This window comes from Dipodomys merriami, unplaced genomic scaffold (assembly GCF_024711535.1).
Source record: "Dipodomys merriami isolate MVZ:Mamm:240054 unplaced genomic scaffold, mDipMer1.0.p SCAF_10, whole genome shotgun sequence".
Taxonomy (NCBI): Eukaryota; Metazoa; Chordata; class Mammalia; order Rodentia; family Heteromyidae; genus Dipodomys; species Dipodomys merriami.
Genome location: NW_027202271.1, coordinates 46,718,783 through 46,741,019, shown reverse-complemented (window position 1 = coordinate 46,741,019; position 22,237 = coordinate 46,718,783). Strand labels below are relative to the sequence as shown.

The following is a 22,237-nucleotide window of genomic DNA, read 5'->3' as shown; positions in this document are numbered from 1 at the left end:
CAATGCTCTAATAATTCCTGATTAAAAGATGAGAAATCTAAACACAGTAGTATGTCATCACTGCCTGTCTTGCTCTCAGAAGAGCCACCAGTGTTCTGATTGACAGTGTTCCTGATCTATTATCAATCTTAGATGACTTGAACATTCCATGATTTGACACTGTTAATTAGTTGAGACACTCAGCCTTTGGTTTCTATAACAACTTTCTTAATTTTTCTCCTCCCTCTCTACCTGGCCCCTGATTCTGTTTCATATCCATGGATATTCTTCAGTGGTTACCTTCTCACTCTACCACCACCCCTGAGAGGTATCAACCAGCCTTCTCCATCAGCTAACAACTCTCAAAACTATTCAGTGACTTCAACTTTTCTCCTAAGCTTCAGATTTCCAGTTGTCAAAAGTGATTTATTAACAGATCTTTTAGGTAGCTCAGTTGGTATGTCTGAATTCATCCCTTTCCCCCCTCCCTCCCATACCTTCACTCCCTATATGGTTCTATTTTATTCATGTTCCTTTAGCCCTACACTCCAAGTCTGTAAATACTAGTCATTCAGTTTCCTAAATGAGAAACTCTGAAATCTTCCACAACTTCTGTTTTTCTCTATCAACATTTTCTTATAGCTTTTCTAGATGTCTCAAAACTCTATCTTTTCTAAAACAGGATCGCACTATGTAGCCCAGGCTGGACTTGAACTTACCATCCTGTAACTTCAAACTCCTCTTAAGTGCTGGAATTACAGGGATGTATCACCAAACCTCCAACAATAACTTTAAATAAAAAAATTAATACGCACACTTTTATCCCATTCCAAAATGTACTTTCTTCCTTTGTCATGACCATGTTATCTCTCATTTCTTTGATTTCTCTAATACAAGTCTAATCTACACTGTGCCACCAACATATCTGTCAAAATTAAATTGGGCACCGTTGGCTCATAACTGTAATCCTAGTTACTCAGGAGGCTGAGATCTAAGGATCATGGTCTGAAGCCAGCCCAGGCAGGAAAAGTCCTTGGGACTCTCATCTCCAATGAACTACTCAGAAAAAGCCAGAAGTAGCACTGTGGCTCAAGTGGCAGAGCATTAGTTTTGAGCATAAAAAGGTTCAGGGACAGTGCCCAGGGCCTAAGTTCAAGCCCCAGGACCAGCAATAAATAAATAAATAAAGTAACTCTTGTCATGATTCTTCTGTCATGAAAACTTCTTATTGTCCAGTATACCCACAAAACAAAATTCAGCTTCTTGGAATGGGCCCTTCCACAATCTGGACTCATAACACAATCCAACCTAACTCTACAAGTTTTTATTCTGCCTCATCTCCCTTCAGCTGCTTTACATTCTCTTCACCTTCCTCAAATAGGTCATTTCCTTTCTTGCACGATTCCCATAGCCTGAAATGTCCTTCAAATAATTCCACAGATGCTTATTTGAGCATCTACTACGTACTAGACACTACTCTGAGGCCTGCAGAACCAAAATAAGATAAAGATCCTTCTGTCAATGAGTAAGGGAGACTAGTAAATAAACAGAAAATAATAATGCACTGTGATACACAAAATAGGAAATACAGAGCAAACGGGCAACACAGAGGAGAGTAGTTAACTGGAGGAAGTAGGAGAAAAGACAAGATGGGAAAGGCAGACATTACCACGAGCACTGAGCAATGAAGGAACCTAAGTTCCTTCCACAAAGTACAGGAACAAAAACTGCAAAAACAAAAACATACATCTAAAACTAGCCTACATGGTAAGTTTTATGGTTATTTTCACCATAATTAAAAATGCAAACATTTTTCAAACTGCAGTGTGGGGAGTATCTTAAAATCAACCTGGATGAGAAGTGCCTACATTCCCTTCCTTGTTAACTTGTCAAGCTGGCTCATATTCAAAACAAGCCCTCTTCTGTGAGGGCTTTGTGGTTCTCTTAGCCTAGGTCTCCTTTGCCTTCCTTGAAACAGCCATTGGTCTCTATATATGTCTATATAACAAGCACATCACATTGTGTGGTATCTTCCATTTACTCCTGTTTCCCCTACAAGGCTGTGAGTTCCATTTTCATACGTAGAAACTATATCTATGTAAAACTTTTAATTTCATTCTTAATTAATTTACTACTAGTAATCTATGCCAGACACAAACTAACAGCTTTTCATATATTTTGTCTCATTTCATCTTATACCTATATAAAGATAAGTATGTTCTTATTTCCAGTTTTAGAGACAAAGGACTTGAAATGACAGGGTGGTTATCTCGCTGAAATACCATGTATAGTTGAGAAGTGGAGATGTGAAGCCAAATTGAGTTTAAAGACAAAACACTCAGTAAATAAAGGTTTGAAAAGGGAAAGGGAGAGAATGGGATCTGAATATTAGTTGATTAGACATGGCAGGGAAAACTGGCCTATTCTAGGTCATGCACTGTGTCTTATGCCTTGCTGGAGTTTCATTTAAAATAACTGACCTTGGAAATGCTCATCATCCCTAGTAATAAAGGAAATGAAAATCAAAACAACTCAGATTCTATCTCACCCAGTAAGATTGACCAACATTGTGTATTTGAAGAACAAGAATGTTGGCAGGAATATGGGAGAAAGGAACCCTACTGCACTGTTGGTGGGAATGTAAACTAGGAAAACTACTCTGTATGGCATTCGGGAGGTTCCTCAAAAACTAAACATAGACCTTCCCTGAGATCCATACACAGCACTCCTGGGAATCTACCTTGAACATCAGAAGCCAGGATATGATGAAGACATCTACACATCTATGTTCAATGCTGCACTATTCACAATAGCCAAGATATGGAAACAGCCCAGATGCCTTACAATAAATGAATAGATCCAAAAAATGTGGTACCTGTACACAATGGAATTTTACACAGCCATTAGAAAGAATAAAATAATGTCATTTCCAGGGAAATGAATGAAACTAGAATAAATCATGTTAAGTGAGCTAAGCTAAACAGTACAAACAGTACATTTTCTATCTGGTATTTCGAAATTAGATCTAAAATGCACTGGGATATGATAAATTACACAGGATTCTAGATACTCACACACAGTGAGACCAAAAGAGGATATTCTTAGGGAAAAAAAACACAAAGGTGCAATGCCTAAGTTCCTTTTCATATACTATACAAGCTGAAATGAACTCTAACATATGGAAACAAGAACATTCTTTTTCTTTCTTTTTTCCCTTTTTTTTAGTTTTTAAAAAGTCTTTGATGATTCTATCTTCTTTATGTATGGTGTCTTTGGAAGAATTGGAGGAAGAGCATGGAACTCCACAATAGTGGAGCTCACTGGACATTGATGAAAGTGAACTATACAACTTGTAGATGGAGATGGGAGGGAAGGACTGGAAGAGAATGAGGGAACAGAAGACACAATATGAAAGGAAATTACTCATTACCTGACTCATGTAATTGTAATCCCTCTGTACATCACCTCTATAGTAACAATAAAGTAAATTAATAAAAGAAAAGAAAAAAACTTCCCTTACAAAATCATCACAAGCTGTAGATTTTGTAGTAAAACCAAAACAAAAAACGGTTCAGGAAAGGTACATTTCTTACCTTGAATCAAAGGCCTAATAAGAGACAAGGATATGGGGCTGGGAAGGTGGCTCAGTATGCCTTGCATTCATGAGGCCCTGGGTTCAATTCCTCAGCACATAAGCAGAAAAAGCCAGAAGTGGCACCGTAGCTCAAGTGGTAGAGCACTAGCCTTGAGCTGAAGAGCAGAGTTCAGGTCCTATGACCAATCAGAGAGAGAGAGAAAGAGAGAGAGACAGAGAGACAGAGAGACAGAGAGACAGAGAAAGACAGAGAGACAGAGAGAGACAGAGAGAGAGAGAGAGAGAGAAGGGTATGGACTAAGTTCTCTCCAGCATTTTTCACTTGATTCTTTGAGAAGTATCAAGATTTCATCCAAAAAAAATACAAGCAATTGGAAGGGAAATCCAACTAGTTTCTATATTGCATTCACCCGATTACTTGTATCTGTCCTGTCAGTGTGGCTGGTCATGCTCCTGCCCTAAACTTCTCTTGTACCAAATCCCATTACCCCTTCCCTACTCAAATATATTCAAGTATTTCTCCAACAATTCCCTCCTCTCTCTTTTGGTCATTAACCCTCTCCCCCTTTTACTGGATCATTCCTATCAATCATCCACATCAAATTTGCTATAATTTCTTCCATGTTAAAACAATGCAAAATTCCAAATCTTCACTTGAGTTCATATCTCAATCCAGTTGAAGTTATCACTTCCTTTCTATGCCAGAAATTATCTCAGCATAAACTCCTCTGCTCCCATTCTCAATTGAGCTCTCATTTACATTTCTACTCACTACTGTACTGAAATGGTTCTTCAAGGACACCAATGGCCTTCCAGTTGTTAAATGCAGAAAACCATTTCATTATCCAATTTCATTCTCCTTTGCCCTATCCACACCTTATGCTGTCTTCTTTCTTAAAACTTCCTTGCTTTTCCTTCCTTCTTTCCTCAATGACAGTTCCTTCTTCTGTTTTCTTCACTGGTTCACGCTCATCACCTCAACCAATAGCCATTAAAAGTTAATACGTTATGTGGTTCTTTTTGTAGCAGACATGCTCTTTCTGACTGTTTTACTTATCTGTAATTTGAGTGACTTTCATAACCTGAGCATACACCAACTGGCTAACAGGAGTCTCAGAAGAAAGGTGTGGGATGAAGAAAAGCCATTTGGGGATTGCCAGGCCTAATCCCTACACAGATGATCTACAATCCATTCTTGCCTCCTTTCCATTGTAGTGTGTTCCTGCCATCCAGTTGGATCAGCTATCCTTCCTTTCAGCTCAGTGACCTTCTGTGACCCCAGCAATGGTGACTGTCCTTGTAAGCCTGGGGTGGCAGGACCCCATTGTGACAGGTGTATGGTGGGATACTGGGGCTTTGGAGACTATGGCTGCAGACCTTGTGACTGTGCAGGGAGCTGTGACCCCCTCACAGGAGACTGCATCAGCAGGTACGTGTGCGTGCCTTTTGCTCACATCTACGTGTAGTGCAGATTCTTTGGAAGATTTGCAAGTGATTGAGAAAATATATTATTTTCATATCTCTGAAGAATTTTTGTCAGTTTGCAAAGCCAAGTAATCTGTTCTTCCAAGATTCTGAAGGTCATCTGGTTCCTTTTGTAAAACAAATTATCTGTCACAATAATTTCTTAAAACATTGCTGCTTTTTGGAAAGTAGAAATATTGGAAGATAGATGATAAGGTGGTTTTAATCTCTAGGAATAGCTTCATATCTACATAAGTTCAAAAATGTTCTGCAATAAAATCATCATTTCAACTGTTATAGAACGTGAAGCAAATGATGTCTCAGGCAACCTCAGCTTCCAAATAGGAATATATAATATTTGCCAAATGGAGGCTAACCAAAGATTTCTGGCAGTTACTTCTGTCCCTTATTTAATAGTTCAATCATGTGGAAAATGAAACTGGAAAAGAAACCTTGACCATAATTTTGATGGCAACAATAAAAGGTGTACATCAATTTGGTCTTGACTCTTGCTCCCATTGGTAGCCACATGTGGAAAATGGAGGCATCGTCAACTGTAAGAGAAGCACATTCTAGAAGCCCAGTGTTTATGGTCTCAGGCATTTAGAGGAGCTGATTGAAAATATGCTGTTCCACATTTACCCCCACCAGATTCCAAATAGTAAATTTAATATGGCTATGAAATAAACACTCACACATCTTCTTGATAAAAAATAATAATAAAATAAAATAATCATTTCTATCTTATTAGTAATACAGACCTAGACTGGTATCAAGAAATTCCAAACTTCCAGTCCATACACAATAAGAGTGAACCAACCTGGGAATGGGAGGATGAGCAAGGATTTTCCGCACTTCGACATTCAGGTAAGACAAATTAAATTGAGTAATTAACTTCCATGTCTGGTCTTGAAGAACAGTGAATGTGACAAACTAGAAGGTCTGCACTGGGATTTTATTGTAGGGTTGAATAAAGTAATAGCTCCACGAATATGAAACTGAAATATAACCTAGAGGTATTCTAATACACTTTTGTCTATATCTGATTATTATGGTAATATAAGTCATTAGTATAGAAAATTTGGAAAATGTAAAGCCTTGCATAAAAGAAAAACTTGCGCTAAATCTCATTTTCCCATTGCTAAAACTTTTGTATATTACCTTCTCTCTAAAACTCACTCATTACACAGTTAAAAGCTGACTGAATATATCAGGTTTAGAAATGTACAGACTCATTTAAAGGAAAAATATTCTAGTAGTGCTCAAGTGGTAGAGTGCTAGCCTTGAGCTGAAGAGCTGAGGGACAGCACCCAGGCCCAGAGTTCAAGCCCCATGACTGACAAAAACAAACAAACAAAAACAAAATAAAGGAAAAATATTATTACAGATTTAGTCGAACTTAATAACTACAAGGCAAAAGCTACTGTGAACTCTATCTTAATAGCTTTTGTATAACTAGAAAACAAGAGTCACTTAAGGATATAAATACAAGCCAAGTAGCAAAATCAGTAAAATTCAAATAATCAAGATTAGTTGAACATGAAATACTGTTCAGAACATAAATCTAGCTCTTTGAGTTTTCCAAATTTGTAGTTTCCTCTGACACAATTCTATTTCCTCTTTGGATGAGCATACTGTGATATTGGTGTAGATATTTTATTTCTGTATTGAACCTGTCAAACATTTTTATTCAGGAGCCAAACTGTTCTCCCCAGACCCCTCTTTGAGGGTGTTGGGGATTGAATATAAGTCCTTGCATTTGCTAGGTATTCTACCACTTGAGCCATACTCCCAAGTTGCTCTGTAATACAAACTCAAATGTGAGCATGAAGCCTGGCTCTGGTGGTTCACACCTGTAATCCTAGCTACTTAGGAGGCTGAGAACTGAGGATCACAGTTCAGGCAGGAAAGTCCATGAGACTTTTATCTCCAATTAACTGCCAGCAGGAGGGGGAGATGGAATGAGGGGGGAACCAGAAGTGGTGCTATGGCTCAGCATGATAGCATGCTAACCTTGAGCAAAAGAGCTCAGGGACTGTGCCCAGCCCTGAGTTCAAGCCCCATGACTAGCAAAAAAAAAAAAAAAAAAAAAAAGAACAACAACAACAAAAATGTGGGCATAAAATCTATTTGGGACTCACCAAATAGTACAAATCAAACTTTAAAGCTAGTGTTATGAAATATTTACAAGCAGCTACAGTGTTATACAAGAAATACATTCAAAATGTTATCAGATCTCACACTTTCCCATATATGCTTCCAACTTTCATCTGAAGTATGAGATGTTACTGATATATTTGAGTGTACCAAACCACAACCTCACTAGTACTTCCTTCTTCCTCAGAATAACTACAATCATAAATTTGTTTTCTGTTTTCATGTTTTAATTATTTTATTACCTATTGTTATTTTTTAAGTCCATGCATATAACTTACCTATCTTTTAAAAAGTTTTGATCTCAGTATGTGTGGGTTTTTTTATATTTGCCTATTCTATTAAGTAAATATATTAGTTTTATTCTCCTGCTTTGCCATTTTGGATATTTCTAATTTTCTACCATTACAAACAATGGTTATCATGAGTTTTTGGATTTGTTTTTGTTTTTGTTTTTTGGTTGTGGGGCTTGAACTCAGAGCCTAGGCTCTGTCTCTGAGCTCTTTTGCTCAGGTTCTACCACTTTGAGCCACTGTGCCACTTCTGTTCTTCTGGTAAATAACTGGAGATAAAAGTCTCACAGCAGCCGGGTGCTGGTGGCTCACACCTGTAATCCTAGCTACTCAGGAGGCTGAGATCTGAGGATCATGATTCAAGGCCAGCCGGGGCAGAAAAGTCCATGAGACTCTTAGCTCCAATAAACCACTCAAAAATCAGAAGTGGCACTATGGCTCAAGAGGTAGAGCGCTCGCCTTGAGCTGAAGAGTGCAAGGACAGTGCCCAAGCTCAGAGTTCAAGCTCTATGACCGACCAAAAAAAACAGTCTCACAGACTTTCCTAGGCTGGCTTTGAACTGTGATCTTTAGATCTCAGCCTCCTTAGCAGCTAGGATTACAGGCATGAGCCATCAGTGTCCTGTTGGTCAGTTTAGAACAAGAAAGAAGGGGGGGGGTGATGAGGGGGTGGGAGGGGGGTTGGAGGGAGTGGAGAGGGGAAGGGATGGGAAGGGGAAACAAAGGAGGCAACAATGCTTGATAAGAAATGTACTCACTATCTTACCCATGTAATTGTAACCCCTCTGTATGGCATTTTCATTTTGGGGGGGGGGGTCCGGGCGTGGGGCTGGAACTCTGGATCTGGGCGCTGTCCCTCAGCTCTTCATCTCAAGGCTAGCGCTCTACCACTTGAGCCATAGCGCCACTTCCGGCTTTTTACTTTTTACTTATGTGGTGCTGGGGAATCGAACCCAGGGCCTCAGGCATGCAAGGCAAGTGCTCTACCACTGAGCCACCTTCCCAGCCCTGTATGGCATTTTCACAATAATAAAAAAAAAAAAAAAGAAAGAAAGAAGAGTGGGAGAAAAATAAAGTAATATGAAGTTGCCATATTTATCTTTTAGGCATTTGAAAAAGAAAACAAATCTTTACCTTTTATTTGCCTTAATGCTACTTCATCTGAATTTTAAAATGTTAACTTTGAAAGTTTACTTACAGGTTGTTGAAACAATGACCCTTTATAATCCCCCCACCATGTTACCTGCTAGACCTCAGCTTGAGGACTGTAACACATCACTAAGCCCATCAGCCATGTTTTGAGGGAACTGGAAGCACAGAGCAAGTAATGTGCTAGATCAGAACGACTCCAGACTTTCACATCCACCACAGCTGCTAGGTCTGTGATGTCCCTGGGGAGCCTATGAGATTCATGTGGATGAGCTTTAGATACAGGAAGACTTTGTTCAGTTTCCTACTGAACAACAAGGTTCCCTTTGGGTGTAGGAAAGTTCTCCTGGGTGCCTTGATGACCAGTTTGTTAAGCATGTTATAAACAAGCATATCCTCTAATCTAGGTAACTATATATCTGTTGATCTATAATCAGTTTCTATTCAAAAACTTCTTTCAAATACAAGTGTATACTAATATAAAATACAAGTACAATAATACATACAAGTATTGTATTAATAAAGCACCCTTGGGGTCTGGGAAGGTGGCTCAGTGGTAGAGCACTTGCCTTGCATGCATGAGGCCCTGGGTTCGATTCCTCACCACCACATAAGCAGAAAAAAAAGCCAGAAGTGGTGCTGTGGCTCAAGTGGTAGAGCACTAGCCTTGAGCTGAAGAGCTGAGGGACAGTGCCCAGGCCCAGAGTTCAGTCAGGCCCCATGATCAGACCCCCCCAAAAAATAAATAAATAAATAAATAAAGCACCCTTAAATGTATGCTTCCTTTTTTATCTTTTTTATCTTTCCTTCCCTCTCTTCTTTCCTTTCCTCCTTTTTTCTTCCCTTCTTTTTTTCCTGTGTTCTGTCTCTTCCTCCCTCCTTTCTTCTTTCCCTGACTTTTGTTTTGTCATTTGTGGGGCTTGAACTGAGAGCCTGGGCTCTGTCCCTCAGCTCTTTTGCTCAAGGCTAGCACTCTATCACTTTCAGCCACTGCTCCATTTCGTTTTCCGGTGGTTAGTTGGAGATAAGAGTCTCACAGGACTTACTACCCGGCTGACTTTGAACAGTGATCCTCAGATCTCAGCTCCTAAGTAGCTAGGATTACAGATGTGAGCCACCAGCGCCTGGCTTCCTTTTTTTTTTTTTTTTTTTTTTTGAGGCTAGGGCTGGAGTCTAGATCCTTGCACTTGCTAGACAAAGATTCTACCACTGTCCTATATACCCATCCCCTTAGTACCCTTAACTATTACCATTTCTTGTGAGCAAGAAAACACCAGATGTGAAATTTTACCTTCTAAATAACAAAACTGGCTTTAACATACCACAGAACTATAAATGATATTCCTTTTCAAAAGTATTTTTAAAGCTGAGCACCAGTGGCTCACACTTGTAATCCTAGCCACTCAGGAGGCTGAAATCTGAGGATCACAGTTCAAAGCCAGCCCGGGCAGGAAAGTCTGTGAGATTCTTATCTCCAATTAACCAACAGAAAACTGGAAGTGGTGCTATGGCTCAAGAGGCAGAGCGCTCACCTTGAGCTGAAGAGCACAGGAAAAGCTCCCAGGCCCAGAGTTCAAGCCCTACGACTGACAAAAAAAAATAAAAGAAAAAAAGAAAAGGAGTGTAAGAAAATTCAGCTTGAAAATAAAAGAATCCAGAACACAGGTGGAGAGAGTAATTCTCAAGAGCAGGATCTACACCTAACTCCAAGGGGCCAGAAAAAATGGAAATTCAATGGCTTCAGAAGTAAATGAATTTGTAGGTGGGGTTAATAAGCAGAATATGAGACACCAGGGTTGTTCTTGGTCAAAAAATACATTTGTAAAACTCATTAAGCATGTTTACTTACTCAAGCAGTGGTCAAGGGCTTGATGTTTTTGATGTGATTTGAGTCTAACTTGCAACTTAATTACTAAAATAACATTTCCAGAGCAAGAGGATTACTTACAGAGTATTTTATTTTCTTTATTGAATCCATAAAAATAAGTTGGAATTTTTTAAAAAATTAATGTTCTAGGCACCTAGGATAACTTTTCTCCCCTCCTAAATTTCTCCCTTCCTAAATTTCTTTTTTTGAAAATATTTCTAGGTTGAGGCATAACAAGAAATGTTTTCCCCTCTTGAATGATTTTTCACTGTTGCTCAGACTATTTTTCAATGCTAGGCTTCTTAAGTCACTGGGCCCACAGGGATATGTCACCAAATATGATTTGACCAACAAATTTAGTATCTGATCTCTAAGCATATAAAAAAAAATGGCTATTACAAGGCAGCCAAAGAAAGACCTTCAATAGTAAACTTGCAGGTATTCCTAAAAGGCTAATAGGCTAAAGAGAAACAGTATAGTCCATTCTGAGTTCCATTAGGTTTTAGGGCTTTTCTACTTTTTAGCTATGATGCCTTATACAGGTAATTTCTCTGAGCCTTCATTCTTTTTTGTTGTCGTTGTTAATAATGCCTATCTCATAAGGTCATCATAAAAATTAAATAAGATCATATGGTTAAAGTTCTTCATCTATTTCATGTCATTTTTTTGGGGGGGGTCTGGTCGTGGGGCCTGAACTCTGGGCCTGGGCGCTGTCCCTCAGCTCTTCAGCTCAAGGCTAGCGCTCTACCACTTGAGCCACAGCGCCACTTCTGGCTTTTTTCTTTTTGCTTATGTGGTGCTGAGGAATTGAACCCAGGGCCTCAGTCATGCAAGGCAAGCGCTCTACCACTGAGCCACCTTCCCAGCCCCTCATGACATATTTTATCATTCAAGTTATTGTTATAAGAATTTAATTCACTAACTCCTAATTGAGCTCTACCTCCATTTCCTCTCCTTCCAATACATAATTAATTTCCACAAATATGTAATTTTTAATTCAAGTAGCCCCTTCAAACTGATAGCTTTGAAAATCTCTTGAGCTGGGTGCCAGTGGCTTACACCTGTAATCCTAGCTACTCAGGAGGCTAAGATCTGAGGATTATGGTTCAAAGCCAGCCCAGGCAAGCAAAGTCCGTGAGACTCTTATCTCCAATTAACCACTAGAAAACTGGAAGTGGGGCTGTGGCTCAAGAGGTGGAATGCTTGCCTTGAGCTGAAGAGCTCAGGGGCAGTGTCCAGGCCCAGAGTTCAAGCTCCATGACCAACAAAGAAGAAAGAAAGAAAAGAAAAGAAAATCTCTTTTTTTTGTTGGCCATGGGGCTTGAACTCAGGGCCTCAATGTGATCTCTGAGCTCTTTTACTCAAGGCTAGTGCTCTACCACTTTGAGCCTCAGCACCACTCCTGGTTTTCTGGTGATTAATTGGAGACAAGAGTCTCACGGACTCTCCTGCTTAGGCTGGCTTTGAAACACGATGCTCTGATTTCAGCTCCTAAATAGCTAGGATTACAGGCCTGAGCCACCAGTGCCCAGCTGAAAAATCTCTTTATCTAACCAACTGAAGCCAAGCCCTAATAGTAAAACAATAAAGGTCCTCCTTCATGCCCTCTATTATTATTCTCAACTCAGTAAGTACCTGGTGCACTGACTCTCATTCAGTATCTGGACCACTAACTTTCAGTCAATACCTGAACCACTCACTCTCAGCCAATATCTTTAAGCAACTGGACCACTGACTCTTCGGTAACCTCTGTCCTGTCACTCTTAAGTTTCTTTGCTCACTCTTTTAATCAAACTTCTACTTGTTAAACTTTTTTTTTTTTTTGGGGGGGGGGGTCGGTCGTGCAGCCTGAACTCAGCCTGGGCGCTGTCCCTCAGCTCTTCAGCTCAAGGCTAGCGGTTTACCACTTGAGCTGTCATAGCACTACTTCCGGCTTTTTCTGCTTATGTGGTGCTGAGGAATCAAACCCAGGGCAGCATGCATGCAAGGTGAGCACTCAACCACTGAGCCACCTTTCCAGCCCCAATTTTTTACATTTTTTTTTTTTGGAGCAAAATGGTGGGTTTCTTCCAGTGCCAGCTGATACATATTAACCCTAAGATCGATTATTTGTTCTTATTATAAGGTGCTACCTATAACATCAATTATAAGCACTGAAGGTATGGCATTGTTACTACTTTCTATAATTCCAGTAGGTCAGTACTTTATCAGATGGTAACTAATTCAATTCAGAAAGTGACTGCCTTTGAATGACTTTATGGTTGCTTATTTGTAGGGATCATTCAAGGTTTAGAGTGCTATCTGGATTTACTTGTGGACTTTTTCCTTTTTTGTTACTGTTTTTTCTTTTCTTCTCTTTCCCTTTCTTCCTAAATAATTGACACTATTTTCCATTTGTTTTCCGTAGGTAAATGTGAATGTAAGGAACAAGTGTTAGGAAACTCCAAGGCTTTCTGTGGAATGAAATATTCATATGGTAAGTCTGAAGTCTTCAAATGCTTCTCTATCTTTCAAACGAAGTATGGAGTTTTAAGGAAATGGGTGGCCTGGCTAATGATATTACCACCTTACTTATCACATCCTAGATACTTAGGAAATGCCAGAAAAGAATATATGTTTGGGCTGGGAAGGTGGCTCAGTGGTAGAGTGCTTGCCTTGCAAGCCTGAGGCCCTGGGTTCGATTCCTCAGCACCATATAAGCAAAAAGAAAAAAAGCCGGAAGTAGCGCTGTGGCTCAAGTGGTAGAGCGCTAGCCTTGAGCTGAAGAGCTGAGGGACAGTGCCCAGGCCCAGAGTTCAGGCCCCACAACCGGACCCCAAAAACAAAAACAAAAACAAAAGAATATATGTTTGTGAAGACTAGATATCTACCTAGTTCTTCCCCAACTTCTTTGAATAATTTGAGCTTTTCAAAAATGACAGGCAATCATCATATAGAAAAAGGAAAATGGAACAGCCTTAAGTATGACTGTTTTTCAAATTCTAAATGGCTTTATATTAGCTATTAAATATATCAAGATGCCTTATCTTGCTAACACATTCTTAATTAGCACTGGAAAATTTTTTATTGCTCCATTGTTTATATAGCCTAAAATATGCATTAGAATAAAGAGAAATTTTAAAGTAGAGATTTCTGAAGCCAAGTACTGTATTTATGTTCCTGATAACATTGTATTTAATCTCATAAAAGATTAAAAAGTGGCAAGAACCATATAAACCTTATCTAAAATTACATAAATATTTCTCTCTCTTCCATAATTGGCTAAACAATAGAAGAAAACTTTTGAAATGCGTAGTGCCCAATAAAGAGAAGGCAGTTCACAAGGAATAGCATTTACTTTTAGTAAATTCTAAAAGCCAGAAAGAGGACAACTTAGTCCAAAGTCAGTTAGCTCAGTGAAAAATATCTGTTGATTCTCAATATCACATTGGAAGTTCTGAAAACTCATCAATCTTTTAATTAGCTGTATTAATGTTCTACTGAAGACAACTTGATCATTCTAAAAGATGTAATAAAACTCTTATCTTTTAATGTACTTTTTTCAAGGAAATGTACATATTAAAAGACAATGTACATACATTTTCATTGCAAAAAAATGTTTTTTCCTGTCTAATCTTTTGGCTTATGGAAAAAAAACATTTGGTTTGTTTATTCCTTTATAAAATATTTATTGTATAATAGTTATGAACAGACAAGGTCCCTGTATTTTTGAGCTTATAGGATAGTGAAATAATCATGGTTGAGCATTTAATGAGCATCAGACAGGACCAAGTTCTATGCTAGCCCTTCATGTGTTCATCTCATCCAGACTCTACCTCTAACCATCCAATTGCTCAAGTGAACTTGACCTGTACACTTAGTTTCTTAAAATATACAAGACAAGATGAGTAATACTTAAGACTTCTTACAAGTCTAAACTATTGATAAAATCTGAGAATACAACCTTACTCTCCGAATATAAGATCAACCAAGAAAGGGTTCTTGGGGTTGGAGGTGTTGCTCAGGTGGTACAGCCAGGCAGCCAATGAGTGAAAGCATCAGATCAGATGCCAAGTTTGAATCCTGGTGGTGAAAGGAAGGAAGGAAGAAAGGAAGGAAGGAAGGAAGGAAGGAAGGAAGGAAGGAAGGAAGGAAGGAAGGAAGGAAGGAAGGAAGGAAGGAAGCAGGGAGGGAGGAAGGAAGGAAGGAAGGGAGGATAAAAGGAAGGGAGGAAAGGAAGCAGGGAGGGAGGGAAGTAGAAAGAAGAAAGAAAGGAAAGAAGAAAGAAAGGGAAGGGAGGAAAGAAAGATAGGATTCTTTCATTACACACAATCTTCTATACTCACCTAATGATATGAAAAATAGTTTCCTAGTGTTCCTTAGGTCTGTTTCCCCACTCTAATTTATTGCTTAATCTTATTGCTTAATCTTCAGCTACATCCATTCCATAGGTGGAAGAGAATGGCAGAATCACAAGCCAAGCAGAATACTGAAGCTCTATAATAATAATGTATTATGCTGAATATTAAAAAAACCTAGAAGAAAGGATTTTTTCACTTCAGAGAAATGATAAATATTGAATAATTCTGCTTACTCTGTTTCAAAATATATATATTAAAATTCATGTAGGTTTCCAACAATATGTACAATTTTTCTGTGTCAATTCAAAAATATTTTAATCTGTCTTAAAAATAAAAAGACTCAAGTTCTGCCATCATGCACAAGGACAGCTCCATAAATCCTAGACAGTTGCATTATATAGCAGGGGTAGAAAAAGAATAGTAAATGATTGATAATATTAGATATTCACTTTTAGAATATATCCTGGCCACAACAGATTGCTCTCTATCATAACATCATACAGTATAAACAATTTTTAAATAAAAGCTAACAATTCTTCCTGTTTCTCTATAGATTTGATAGCTGAATATATTTATTATATTTGCAGTAGGCAAATGGTTGATAGCCTCCTAGTTTAGCGATAAGGGAGGGAGAAGAAAGTGAAATTGCCCAAGAATTAAGAATATTATTAATATAAATGATCCAGTGCAAAGATGAATGATCTTGATGATTTTTAAAGTAAATTTCCACATTCACTTTTCTATTATACTCTGAAATGCCTACTTAAGTTGTCCAAATTTCATAAAGTAAGGTGCAATCTATGTATTTTGACTTTTTGAAATATGTTGTTACAGTGCTAAAAATAAAGATTTTATCAGCTCATGATAAAGGGTCCCATGCTGAGGTCAATGTGAAGATTAAGAAAGTCTTAAAATCCACCAAACTAAAGATCTTACGAGGAAAGCGAACATTATATCCAGAATCATGGACAAATAGAGGCTGCACTTGTCCAATCCTCAATCCTGGTAAGCATTTGACTTTCCTATCTTAATACCTACCTTGTCTCATCAATTTGCTACTTGTTTTATGTTCTCTGGGTCACAAGCTAAGTAAACTCATTATGGGCATCTCTCCTTTCCACCATCTGAATTTTTGGAAAATTCAAATGGAGCTGGGCACTGGTGGCTCACCCCTGCCAGCCCGGGGAAGGAAAGTCCGTGAAACTCTTAGCTCCAATAAATCACCAGAAAACTGGAAATGGCACTGTGGCTCAAGTGGTAGAGCATTTGCCTTGTGCTGAAGAGCTGAGGGATAGTGCCCAGACCCAGAGTTCAAGCACCACAACTGACCAAAAAAAAAAAAAAAAATTCAAATGGAATTCTTAGAATTGACATAAAAAAATTCTCTTGTATGTGTTATATAGAAGTAAAATACTGCAAAATGAACTCCAAGATATGGACACAGAGGTTTTTCTTTATTGTTGTTGTTTTTTAATGTACTATGTGATTTTTTTTCTTTTTTGTTTTTCCCCTATGGTTTACCCCTGTTGTCACTGCATTTGATTTTGATACCCTAAGGGGAACAACAAAATGGCGAGACAAAGGACAAAGGGGGAACCTATGCAACAGCAATAGTCACAAGACAATATGTTGGAAATGATCTGTTCAACTTGAGGCGGGGATTGGAAATGGGGGGAAAGGAAAGAGGAGAAAAATGAGGGAAAAGGTCACAAGTTAGACAAGAAATATAATCACTACCTTACTTATGTAACTGTAACTCCTCTGTACATCACCTTCACAATAAAATTAAAAATATCTATATATCATAAAAATGGAGATATGTATATGTGTGAAAAAATAAGTAAAATATTTTAAAACCCAGTAATTTAATATTGTCTGTCCTACAAGAATAGTCTTAGATTGGTTCCAGGTGTCAATTGCATAGAAGTCACTTTCATGAATTTATCTGCCACTAGCATGTTATCTGAGCTCCCAAAGGAAACTCAAATGTAAAATCCCATCTGTATAAATAATATTAAATTGATTTTACTGTTGCATGAGAAGCATCTGTTTCTCTTGGATAGAAACAAGTCTCAAGTTCTCATGTTGTTTTTCATTAAGTGATCATTCTTGTTTCAAATTAGAAACAGCAGAAAAAAATTAATACATTTTAGAGAAACTTGCAATGGAGCGAAATTTTGTTTGAACCTTAAAATGTATGGCAGGGGTGAAAAGAAGCCTGTGAACAAAGATGTTACTGCTCTATACTCTACAAGCATATGAACACTCTTCAAACTGTGTTGTAGACTATTCATTTCAATTTGAGTACAGGGTTTAGGTTTTTGACTTTAGCATCCTCAGTTGCCTTTCTCAGCACCCAGATAATGGCAGTGTAATTCTGAGAGAGTGGGTTATAGATAAACAAATAATTTTTAAGTCCTATATTTCCTAGTTTATGTATTGTATTGTTTTTTCTTGTTTATATAGTTGTCATCTGTATCTTAACAGTACTGTTGAAACAGGTGCATAATTTATGTTATGGATTTAATTTCTTCTTTCTATGAGCTAGGAAACCGCATTTATGTTAATCAGAAATCTTTGTAGCCATTAATGCATTTTAAGAAACAAAATACAAAGAGAGAAGAGAGAGACTAGCAATGATAAAATATACCACCAAACATCTAAATAATAAATAAGGTTTTATGTTTTCTCAATTGTTAGTATTTCCTACACTCTTTTCTACTTTTTAACACTCTTTTCTATTTAATTCATTTACATTTTAATGTTAAGAAAGGAGAAAAGACATTTAAATAATAAAAATATGTAGTTTCCAAAATAAGTTGAAATAATAGTAATCTTGGATTTAAATTATAAGAAATTAAGAATCATTAATTTCAGTTCTTCTATTTCCAATGATCTGTGCTTAGGTGGTTTCCTTATTCCTCTTTTATTATCTTGGCAAAAGAAGAAAAAAATACTCTGCTTGGTTTTTCAGTAAGATATTAAAAACAAAAGCTTGACCAACTGAGCCACCCTCCAGGAAGTGAACTATATTTCCTAATCAGGCTTCTGCCAGAGTCAAAGAATCAACTGAGTTCATCACAATTGAAAACATAAGCCCAATTATTCAAAGAATTCTTGAAAACATGTTTACTTGCTTTGAAGAGAAGATTGGAACCTGCCAAAGCAAAACCAGACACTCTTTCATTTTACTTTGTTTTTTTTTTTCTTTCTATTTTTACAAGTTCAATAGCTAAGTCCAAAGAAAGAAAGCTGATAAGAACTCTGAAACTTTACACCTCAACTTGCTTCCTTTGCTACTTTAAAAAGGGAGCAATCTAAGTGTGTATCCTTGCAAATCTGGCATCTCTTAAATCATGAGAACATTCACTTAGCATTCACGTTTTATAATACCAGTACTAACACTAAAGTATATTTTTCCCTTTCTATGTATACAAAATAAAACTTAGTATCCTCAAACATATAGATGTCAAAGCATAGAGATAGAAAAATGTAATGTAACAATAAGATGTAAAAGATAGACTGGAGATGTGGTTTAAGTGCTAGAGTGCCTGCCTAGCAAGCTCCAGATTCTGAGTTCAAACTCCAGTATGCAAAGATGTAAAAGATAGCATTGTTTTGTATTCTATTTGCTATAAAGTTGCTCTGTAACTTATGGATTTATTCATCACCATTATATATACATTAAATTCATGGGAAATTCCTATAGTATATGTTCTACTGATAGTTTCTAAGTAAATTCATTTAAAATATTAGGGGGAACAACTGGGAGGGAAAAAAACTAGGAGAAAATGAGGGAAGAGATGACACTATTCAAAAAGAAATGTACTCAGTACATGACTTATGTAACTGTAACTCCTCTTACATCACCTTTGCAATAAACATTTTTTTTTTTTGGGTCCGGTCATGGGGCCTGAACTCTGGGCCTGGGCACTGTCCCTCAGCTCTTCAGCTCAAGGCTAGCACTCTACCACTTGAGCCACAGCGCCACTTCCGGCTTTTTTCTTATGTGGTGCTGAGGAATTGAACCCAGGGCCTCGAGCATGCAAGGCAAGTGCTCTACCACTGAGCCACCTTCCCAGCCCCGCAATAAACATTTTTTAAAAATTAGACTTAATCTTGAAGTTTTTTTTTAACTATTTGTAGTATTTTTAATTTTTTTTTTTTTTTTTTTTTTTTTTGTCGGTCATGAAGTCTGAACTCTGGGCCTGGGCGCTGTCCTTCAGCTCTTTAGTGCATAACGAGCACTCTATCACTTGAGCCACAGGGCCACTTCTGGCTTTTTTGGCTTATGTGGAACTGAGGAATCAAACCCAGGGCCCCATGTATGCAAGGCAAGCAACTCTACCACTGAGCCACCTTCCCAGCCCTATTTGTTGTTGTCGTTGTTTTGTCGGTCGTGGGGCTTGAACTCTGGGCTTCTGGGATGTCCCTGCACTCTTTAGCTATAGGCAAGCACTCTACCTCTTGAGCCACAGTGCCACTTGTGGTTTTCTGGTTGTTAATTGGATATAAGAGTCTCGTAGACTTTCCTGCCCGGGGTTGGCTTTGAACTGTTATCCTCAGATCTCAGCCTCCTGAGTAGAATTACAGGCATGAGCCACCAGTGCCCAGCTTGTTGTATTTTATAAAAGAGATGTTTCTATTTTAGATATTAGATTATATACCAAAACTATTGCATACATACATACAAATATACTTTTTTGATTTATTTATTTTTGGTAGTACTAAAGGATGAACTAAGGGCCGTATGAAAGCGAGGCAGACATTCTAAAACTGAACTACATCTCTAACCCTGTTTATTTTATTTTTCAGAAGAGTCTCTAACCCTGTTTATTTTATTTTTCAGAAGAGTCTCACTAAAATTGCTTGGGAAATTGTGTTATTCATGTTTTAACCAAACTATATAAAACTATGAATTACAAATATATGAAATTGCTGAAGTCTTACCTCTCCCTTGAATAAAGCATAAAATACTCTGTAGCTCCTAATTCTGTTCTCTTTTAGGTTTGGAGTACCTTGTAGCCGGACATGAGGATGTAAGAACAGGTAAATTAATCGTAAACATGAAAAGTTTTGTCCAGCTCTGGAAACCATCTCTTGGAAGAAAAGTCATGGATATTTTAAAAAGAGAGTGCAAGTAGCAATAAAGGTATACAATACATAATAGAGTTTCTCTGTGTACAAAACACAAAATGTAATTTAAAAGAGACCTCAAAAATGAGACTGGAATTTTAAGTGCCAAAATGTAGAGAAATGTTCCAATGAATGGGACTTGTCCAACCTGTCTCTCTTGGATCTATGTTTAAATGTAGTTTTGTTTCATAAAGAGGCATGAAAAATCTTGAGATCTGTTTTCTATGGAAATGAAAGACATAACTAGTGACATATTTTAATAGCAGTATGATACCTAGTAATCTACTGAGGACAGTATCTCTAACAAGGATTCCTCTCAGCTTTGATGCTACTTAAAGTAATTAAGGACCTTCTAAAGAATCCCCAACCCTACTATCAGGAAAGGTTTTCTTAAAAAGAGCCTTCTCTTGTCTGTTGTGTCCTTTGGTCTGTAGAATGTTGAATGGAGCCTCTCCATATGTATATAGTATTCTCTTGTATAAAGCACTTTACTACCTACAACTTGTGTTGTAAATGGTTGGAGACTGCTGTTGATGGAAGAAAAGAAGAGGGTATGTATGAAAACCCTGCTAAAACAGAAGCACTGCCACACCACGTGGACAAAGGGACGATGTAAAAGAAATTGTATGATTTAACTCTGAACATTTGGAGAAACTATGTGAGAAACAACACAGGAGGAGAGTATATTGACATGAAGCCTAGCTTTGAGCTAGCGACTAGATTCCAACATAGTGGCCATGGTAAAATGCTTGAAAATTAAATACAATGAAACTTTAAAATAAGAGAAAAAAGTCAGAAGTATAGAAATACATTTGCATAAAGGGGAAGTGGACTTTAAGTTTTAAAATCTCAGCTGTTCATGATGCACTTGTGTATACTTCACAATTAATGTAGACACAGAATTTGTTCTATTTTTGTGTTTAGTATTTAAACCTGAATGTTGAAATAGTTTTGCTCCTTCTCCTTATTAACAGTGTAAGGTCACTGTATTTACTTACTATTTTTAACACAATGTATGTGATAATTTACCAAATTTTTCATCTTCTGAACCCATGCATAACCATTATACACAAAGTTTCTTCTGTATTTGAATATACATGAACCCACAGTGCCATAAGATTAAATTCACATACAGAATTTATGTTTCCTGAGGTCCTGTGGACTTGCAAAAAATATATATATATTGCTTGTTAATTTGTTTTTATATGTCATATATGTAATAAAGGAATATGATCACCTGATTTTTGTCTCATTTCTTGATCAACTCTTTCAGTGACAATAAACATTAAATTTAGAACTTAAATCTAAATTCCTTAAATTAAGAAAGTAAATTAAAGGAGAAAAAGAAGGCCCAGTATTCTGCCAGTTACTCTAAGGTTTTAGAACAGAGTGGAAGCTAATTCAGTCAGGTTTAGGTTCTGAAGCCTTTGGCATGAACTTTTTTTAAGATCAGGTATAAGACAATTCTAATAGCACATTTATTTATAAACTAATTTAAAAAGTAATCAAAGTTTGTTGTTGGAAATTTGAAAAAAGCTGGGGGCATGACAAGAAAATGCAAGGTCCTAAGCTCAACAGCTAGTCCCACCAAAAGTCAAGTAAAAGAAGTGTGCCCTTGAAGGAATACTGAACCCTGACCCCTTCCTTTGTGTTTTCTGGCTGCCATGAAGTAAGCAACTTTGTTCGCATATATGCTCCCTCCATGGCATTCTGCCCTGCCACAGGCTCAAAAGCAACACAGCCAAGTGATCATGAACTGAAACCTCTGACTGTAAGCCAAAATATGTCTTTCCTCCTTTAAGATGCTTACCTCAGTCAGGTATTTGTCACCATAGTAGAAAGCTAACATAAGCCAGTCTGTGACCAGAATCTTCCACTTTAGAGTTACTCTTTCAAGTACTTTTTTTTTTGCAATATTCAAAAGCAAAAAATGTCCCTGTTACAATAATTTCTTAACATTTTGTTTCTGAAATAACTTGCAGCCGTTCCACTATAGCTTCCAACTTCCTGTGTAACCTTTCACTTCCAAAGTAAGGAGAGAGGGGTTGGGAAGGTGGCTCAGTGGTAGAGTGCTTGCCTTGTATGCATGAGGCCCTGGGTTCGATTCCTCAGCACCACATAAACAAAAAGATAAAAAGCCGGAAGTGGTGCTGTGGCTCAAGTGGTAGAGCACTAGCCTTGAGCTGAAGAGCTGAGGGACAGCGCCCAGGCCCAGAGTTCAGGCCCCACGACTGGACCCCCCCCAAAAAAAAAAAAAGTA

General features: G+C 37.7%; 1 protein-coding gene and 1 long non-coding RNA gene across 2 annotated transcripts in view; one reads left to right on the top strand and one right to left on the bottom strand.

Annotated features, from left to right (window-relative positions):
* The window catches only part of Ntn4 (netrin 4), a 98,012-nt gene extending 76,794 nt beyond the window's left edge, over window positions 1-21,218 (top strand). Inside the window, exons 6-10 of the mRNA XM_069990298.1 lie at window positions 4,790-5,003; window positions 5,790-5,905; window positions 12,909-12,977; window positions 15,676-15,846; window positions 19,849-21,218. Of these exons, the coding sequence (XP_069846399.1) occupies window positions 4,790-5,003; window positions 5,790-5,905; window positions 12,909-12,977; window positions 15,676-15,846; window positions 19,849-19,985 (707 nt within the window). The 3' untranslated portion in view covers window positions 19,986-21,218. The remainder of the gene's footprint in view (window positions 1-4,789; window positions 5,004-5,789; window positions 5,906-12,908; window positions 12,978-15,675; window positions 15,847-19,848) is intronic.
* LOC138805588 (uncharacterized) overlaps window positions 1-22,237 on the bottom strand; it is a 77,557-nt gene that overhangs the window by 41,810 nt on the left and 13,510 nt on the right. The gene's annotated exons all lie outside the window — the stretch shown is intronic.